This window comes from Heloderma suspectum, chromosome 17 (assembly GCF_057233095.1).
Source record: "Heloderma suspectum isolate Gila_16-S chromosome 17, 16-S_ref, whole genome shotgun sequence".
Lineage (NCBI taxonomy): Eukaryota > Metazoa > Chordata > Lepidosauria > Squamata > Helodermatidae > Heloderma > Heloderma suspectum.
This window is the reverse complement of record NC_139474.1, coordinates 16,816,107-16,823,659: the sequence shown is the minus strand read 5'-3', so window position 1 is coordinate 16,823,659 and position 7,553 is coordinate 16,816,107. Positions and strand designations below refer to the sequence as shown.

At 46.3% G+C, this 7,553-nt stretch overlaps 1 protein-coding gene across 1 annotated transcript; it reads left to right on the top strand.

Annotated features, from left to right (window-relative positions):
• Positions 1–401: 401 nt before the first annotated feature.
• Positions 402–3,265, top strand: SPRR3 (small proline rich protein 3). The gene is made up of 2 exons (XM_084824703.1): positions 402–445; positions 2,257–3,265. The coding sequence occupies exons 1-2, from the start codon at positions 402–404 to the stop codon at positions 3,263–3,265; spliced, it is 1,053 nt and encodes a 350-aa protein (XP_084680829.1).
• The last annotated feature ends 4,288 nt before the right edge of the window (positions 3,266–7,553 follow it).

The following is a 7,553-nucleotide window of genomic DNA, read 5'->3' as shown; positions in this document are numbered from 1 at the left end:
GGTATGACTTGGAGTGCCGATTGTTTGGGAACATGAATTTAAATGGGCTGTTGTACTTATGACCTGCCTGTGGGCTTCCCATTGGAGAATCTAGCTGGCCATTGTGCAAACAGAATGCTGTACAAGAAAGGCTTTTCTGGTCTGATCCAGCATGGCTCTCTTATGTTCTTATGATTAACGCCCATTGTGCCACTCTGTCCCGTAGACTTCTATTACAATTATGAAGGTATCCCTCATAGATGAACTGCAAAAGCAAAAAATGGGGGGAAAGTTTGATACACCAACAGATGAACTGAAAACAATTATGCCCGTTGTTGTTGATCTGTGTTTAATTTAAGGTGGCTTTAACTGCTTCGTTACAACATCTGCAGACTTCATTGCTGCTTCTAGTGTGGTCCGGCATGGATGATGTTCCTCCTGATCCTCGAATGAATTTTTGTCATGGGTAAGTGGGGGTTGTTTAGTGGACAAAAAGTGATGAGTTTGGAATTTGGATGTAGGAAAGCCAGCTTTCTCCATCATGAAGTGTGCTGTGCCTGTGGCCAGGTACGATACGATACGATACTTTATGGCTTAAAGCCATAGGCCACCACAATGTACATTAAAGAGAGAGAGAGAGAAAGAAAAAAAAACAGTACAGTCACATATTTGTATATCCATAAATTCATACATCCAACAAAATCATCCCTAGTAGGCTGTTTGGGCTTTGGCACGTATTGTCCTTGCTGCCAAGGCAAATTTTGCTACCCAGGCAGTGGTAAAAGCAAAAGCATCAGTGCCAGAAAGAAGGACACATATCTGTTCTAAAGGGGTTCTACTTAGGAGGCTCTGGGAAATAATGGCAAGAAATTTATGCCTAGGATGGCCATAGAGAGGGCATCTTAGTACGTAATGTGAGACATCCTCAGCCTCCGCAGACCGACAGATACAGAGTCTCTGATGGACTGGGGTATTGTCAAATCTTCCCTCCAAGAAGGCAGAGGGCATGCATTGTAGACGCAATGCTTTAAAGCGAGGCACAGTCAGAGTTGTAAAGTAACTCTCCAGACCAAATGATGTCTTATATAATGGGTACCAGCAACAATAAGGCATTTGTGAGATTGTAACCAAATCCATCCACTTAGAATAAAGATATTTTTTTTCTTTAAGCCTCTGCTTTACTCTATCAGAAGGGAAAGAAGGGAAGGACTCAGCATCAACTGAGTATTAAAGGACTTAGCTTGCAACATAGGTTTGGTTGGTCAGGGTTGACATCTGATTGAATGTGTTTCTTGCAATTTCCCCATTTATGTATGTATGTATGTATGTATGTATGTATGTATGTATTTATTACATTTCTCTACCACCCAGTAGCCAAAGCTCGCTGGGAAGTTCACAAAACCAAACTGAAATACAATACAATCACACAGTAAAATAGAATATGGAAACACATTTTGTGGGGGCACAGAGAGAAGGGCCTCTGAGAATCAACTTAGGGTCCAAGCAGCTATGTATGGAAGGAGATGATCCTTCAGATTCTGGCTGTAATTTGCATGAATTATGCAAATTGTGACTAAAATTTGTGCAAATAGCAATTGACACGATTTTAACCCCCCTCCCCCACCCCCCAAAAACACCTTCCCAGTTTTCTGGAAGAAAATGGAATTTTGGGATTTCTGGAACAAATGCAAGCCAAGGTGCTGTGGAAATCTGGCAAATCCAAAAAGAGCCAGATTTCTCATCAACGGAATCTGAAATTGTAATGCTAGTAGGGAGGTACAGATTCTGCAAAATCCATTCTGCATTGCATGGATTGTCAGGTAACTTTCATTCCATTGTCCACTCGTTGGCGGAATTGGTTTTTTTAAAGATTTCCTGAAATTTGCACACATTCGCATTTGCACAGATTTGCGCTTGCAATGCACAGATCCTCCCCAAATGTGCAAATACCCCCATGCGCATTTGCATGCTTTACCCTATGGGGAAAATGTGAATTTTCGGCCAGTGATTTTTTTAAAAAAATATTTTATTATTTTTCTATGACTAAATTTGTGTAAAATTCCAGGAAGTAAAAATAAATAAATAAATAAATAAATAATAAAAAAAAATAAAATATAGTCCATAGCTGTGCGGAATATGTGAAACTTGGGAAAAGCTAGTCTGCTGTGGAATCTGTGAGTCAGCTTAATAGGAATCTGAACTCATTCGATTCCATTGTGGATTTACAAGATTCCTACATGCTGGTACTGATGAATTGACTGTTTCTCCTTCTTGCAGGTATCACAACGCCAGACAAAAGATGCCCTATTATGCATACCATTGTAAGCCACCAGGTCCCCCATTACCTCCCTTTGTAACAAAAAGACTACCCAAATATGGCTCTCAGTGCATCCCACACTATGGGTCAAGGTATCTTTCATCCAAGAACATTCCATTGCATGGGAAACCACACTGTGCCCCTATGTACTCTCTCCCTAGACTGGCCGGTTATCAACCACAAAATGTAGCCACATGCCCAAAACGATGTGTACCCATGTACCCTAAGGTACATTTAGCCAAGAAACCAAAGCAGCCATATATAGATACTCATTCGCAACCTTTGGTGACCAACATTCCATATAGCGGCATGACCAAAGGCCCACATGGACCCATTACAAAGGGCTCACTTCCGTGCATAACTGGGGCCCCCTTACCCCGCGTAACCAAAGGACCAGTACTATATTCCACCAAAGATTTGCATCCATGTGTAACCAAGGTCCCACTACCACGTGTCACGAAAGGTCCAGTACTATATTCAACCAAGGGCCTATCACCATACCTATCAAATGACATGCTAGTACCACATGTGGCTGATGGCCCATTGCCACGTGTGATGAAAGGTCCAGTACTATATTCAACCAAGGGCTCCCAACCATTGGCAGCCAAAGGTTCGCAGCTAGATGTGACAAAGGGCCCACAACCCCATGCTACAAAGGGCACACTACCACGTGCAACCAAAGGTCCCCGTCTACTTGCGACAAAGGTACCACGGTTCAGTGCGCTGAATCCTTCACGATCCTTCCTGAGAAAAGGTTCACGACCCAACCTGGCGAAAGGCTCTCAACCAAGCTTGACAAAGGGCTCACGGCCATCCCTAGCAAAAGGCTCACGAGTATCTCTGACAAAAGGCTCTCAACCCAGCCTGGGCCGTACAGCCACACACCCGGCACCCAAGAAACTTTCCAAACATGTAAAGATCTCCAGCACTGGAAAGAAATACTGCTCAGCTACCAAGTGGCCTTTCTGAAGATGGTAGAAGAAGGACATGAAGACCATTGACTTCCACAAATTGAGGAGTCAGTTCAGCACACGCCAATAATTAATCCTATTATTTCTACCAGACTTTGTGACCATTTTGACATCCGCCAACCTGATTACCTGTGCTCTGGCTTTGAACTTTATCTTGCTGATGTCCTTCTCTGTTTTCAATATGAGTTCTAAACTTCTGCCTGTGGTCGCATCTTTGGTTGTATCCTCAGACTTCTACTGTTCTTAGAAATGATCTCCATTCCCTGAAAGACTGTTCCCCTAAATATGTTGCCCTTTCCCCTACTGTTTTGTTTATAGAGCTTCTTATTTTCCATTATAGGTCCTGAAGGTTGTAATTTGTATAGCTTCAGCAACAGAACTGGGTTCTATATCCAATGACATATGAACCTGAGGTGTCATTTAAAGTCAAGAACTGTCTAGTCCTCATGACAGAAGTGGAAAAAGTGAAGTCAAGGGGAATAAATCAGAGGAGCATTACCTGCGATTTGCAATTCCACCTGCAATCTTCCAGTTGTTCCTCATGAGGTGCACTTTCCAGTCCATGGTCCTTTATGACCATGGTCCTTTATGACCATGGTTCCCTCCAGATGCTGCTGGACTACAACTCCAAATCATCTCCAACGTTGGCCATGTTGGCTGGGGATGATGAGACCTGGAGTCCAACAATTTCTAAAGGGCCACAGTTTCCCCATTGTTATTATATGACTTACCTTTTAACATCCCATTCTTTGTATTTCTCTGGTCCATGTGTTTATTTTTTTATTATTATTATTGCATGTATATGCCACCTTTCTTCCTCTTGCAAGGAACCCAAGGCACCTTATAAGGTTCTCCTCCCCTCCATTTTATCGTCACATTAAGCCTGTGGGATAGGTTAGGATGAGGGTCCATGAATGGCCCATAGTCACCCAGTGAGCATCATGGCTAAGCGGGGATTCAAACCCAGATCTCTTGAGTCCAAGTCCAACACTCTAACCACTACACCACACTGGCTGTCCAATTCCATGTTTCCCAAATCTAAGCCCCAAGATTCTACATTTTTAAAATCATGGGTTAATGTTTACATGTATGTTGTTCTTTTTCTTGTTATTGTCTTTTTTTTTTCTTTTTTTACAAATAAAGCAAAAGAAGAAAACCGATGTTATAAAGCTCCATTATTTATGTCAACTTGATCCTTCAGATATGTTGGTTCATACTATTCTCTCCCAACCCCTGCTTTTATTAAAAAAATAATAATGAAGACCTCTTGATAGGACTTCTACAATCTCGATCGAAATGTCGAGTGATGGCCGAAGAGGGAAGGCAGTGAGAGGTGGCTGAATGTTTTCCCGTTTCAATGTATTGATGTTTTTCCTGTAAAGATTCAGGCTGCATGAACATTCACCTCTTCCATCGCTGCATAATGCCACTGCTACTCCTGGCTATTCCCGCTATCAACTCCTTCTATTAGTCAGGTCAGAATTATGAATCTGCCCTGCTGAATCAGAAGAAAAATGTCCACCGAATCCAGCACACGGTTTCCCACAGCCAGTAGGGATGTCGGAGAATTTCTCCACGAATCTCCGGTAGGCCGAATGCCAACGCATTTGGCCCCCCGAAATTGTTGGTGAATTTCTCCGCCCCCCGCCCCCCCTGGGATGGGACTTACCTCCCTCGAATGTCCCTCTCGGCGGCGGGTCCTGGCGGCGTTTCGGCGGTGTTTTGGCGGTGGCGGCGGCGGCGGCGGTGGCCGGTCTTCCGACCAGCTGCCGCAGCCGCCGCCATTACAAAGTGAATGTAAAAAAAACAACAACACACACGTGATAGGCTACATAACTATTTATGTAGCCTATCACGGCTGACTTTGGAAATCTAGCTGTGATAGGCTACGTTAATCGTTACGTAGCCTATCACGTGTGTGTGTGTGTTTTACCTTCACTTTTTTATTTTGCGGCCGGGGAGATGGTGCGCTTCTCCCCGGCCTGAATTTCGGCCGGGCGAGGCGGGGTGCCTTCCCCCCTGGCCTGAACTTCGGGGGGAGAACCGAAGTGCCTCCCCCCCACCGCGAAGCAAGCTGTGGGACCAGGTAAGTGACTTTCATACATCCCTAACAGCCAGTGCCAGGTTTTGGGGGCTTTGGGGCCAGACACCCTCCATGGGCCCCCTCCTCACCCGGTCCACCTCCTCACCACCATCATCACCAGCCACGCTGCTCCTCCTCTCCTCTCCCTCACCATGGCTCCCACTTCCTTGCTTGACAGACACAGAGCCAGTGGGCAAGGAGGCCGCGGCATCTGCTGCTTCTCCTTCTCAGCACCACCATTGTCCAGGCCAGAGTGAGAGGCGGGGGATCAAGCAGGTTGCTGTGGTGAAGGGGAGGAGCCACTCCAAATTCCTCTTGCCAATGGCCCTTGGCGGGTGCCCTACCAGGCCTACTCTGGACGCCAGCTCTGTGGAACAGTTCCCTCTGGGAAGCCCAAAGGTGGGGCATGAAGGCAGCATCTTTCCCCAAGGTCATTCCTCAGCATCTGGTATTCAGAGGTAGACTGCCTCTGAAGCTGGAGGTTTCCACAGAAGCACCATGACCAACAGCCACTGAGACTTCCTTTCTTGGATCCCTGTTTAAAGCCATCCAGGCCAGTCGGTGCTCTCCCATCTCGGAGCAGGGAGCTTTAAGGATGTAAGAAATCACATCTCTGCCAGATTTTAACCTTGGTCTCCTCCAAGCAGCTCGGGGCGACCTATACGGTCCCCTTCCCACTACAACAACCCTGTCAGGCTGGTTCAGCTGTTACTTATTGACTACACTGATATCCCATCATCCCACTGCATCCCATCTGTCCATCACGAATGGTCCTCAAGGCAGCTGACTGCAATAGAAGGCAAGGGGAAATGCACAATGATGGCTAGAATGACAAAGCAAAGCACAGCCCTGAAAACCCACCAGCTAATGGCCTAGCTTAAAAGCCTGAAGCCCATCTGAATAAAAGCGGTGTTGCCTGCTGGGAGGAGAAGAACAGGAATGGAGCTAGCCTGGCCTCTCTTGACAGGGGGCTTCAGAGTCTGGGAGCAGCCACCAAAAAGGCCCCATCTTACTTTCCTGCCAAATGTGACTCCAGTGGTGAGGGGCCTCTCCCACAGATTTAAACCCAGGCCTTAGGGGAAGGATGTGGCCTTTCAGCTCGCCTGGTCCTCCTGAGTTATCATAAGTTAATAGAAGTCGCACTGGGTTTAACAGGGCTATCTCCCAAGTTAGCCTCTCTAGAATTCAATCCATCCTGGTTTAAAGCACTACATGCAAAAAGCAGGGTCGCTGCAAGGATACATAGAGCGAAACGCCTTGAGGTTCCTTGGGAAAGGGAAACTATCGAAAAACTGCAGAGATTAAGGCACACCCATCTTAGGGTCACAATTAGGGACAGAAAACCTCTACCTCTATCCATTCTCTTTCATAGGAATATAAGAAGAGCCCTGCTGGATCAGACCAAAGGTCCATCTAGTCCAGCGTTCTGTTCACACAGTGGCCAACCAGCCCAGAAACCCACAAGCAGGACATGACCGCAACAGCACCCTCCCACCCATGTTCCCCAGCAACTGGTGTGCACGGGCTCCAATTCAAGAGTCCAGCATTCTCTTCACTGGTGGCCAACCAGCTGCCCCACTGAGAAATTCAGAAGCCGGACACGAGTGCAACAGCACCCTCCATCTTCCCCAGCACCTGGCACACGAAGCATATGACCTGGAGGTTGCATATTGCCATCAGGATTCATCTCCATCAACAGCCTTATCTTTCCTGAGTTTGTCCAGTCCCCCTTAAAGCCACCCAAAGCCAGCCAACCTTCTGACAGTTTCAGCTATGTTTCTATTTCACTGTGCCAAAGTGGTGGGGTGGCGCTTTCCATGCCGATGCTTCTAAAAGCAGACCGTTCAGAAGATCTGTGCAGCTGCACAACGTTTTCTTCTTTTCCCCCTGACTGTTTATTTTGCGCATGTTGGAGAAATCAAATCTCAGCGTTCAAACTACTGGATCCTTTCCCGTAGCGCATCCCCTCCAGCAAGGTCGATGCACATGCAGTGTGGACGTGTGGTACAAGCCTGGGCTGTGCAATAGTGCCACCTGGTGGGTCCTAGGGCGATGCACAGATGTGCACACACACAATATACTTTATTGAGTGCAAGTTTCCTGGATAAACTTGTCAGAGACTGAGGCATAAGAAATGCTGAGTATACCACATTTGTTTTCCAGAATTCTGGCAACTTAGCCTTTGAGCATTTTCAAAGTGCCA

Bases quoted from the DNA above. Each gene is read 5' to 3' on its own strand.
- SPRR3 (XM_084824703.1), top strand. From the start codon at position 402: ATGGATGATGTTCCTCCTGATCCTCGAATGAATTTTTGTCATGG. The intron at 446-2,256 runs GTAAGTGGGGGT...TCCTTCTTGCAG, and splicing joins CGAATGAATTTTTGTCATGG to GTATCACAACGCCAGACAAA.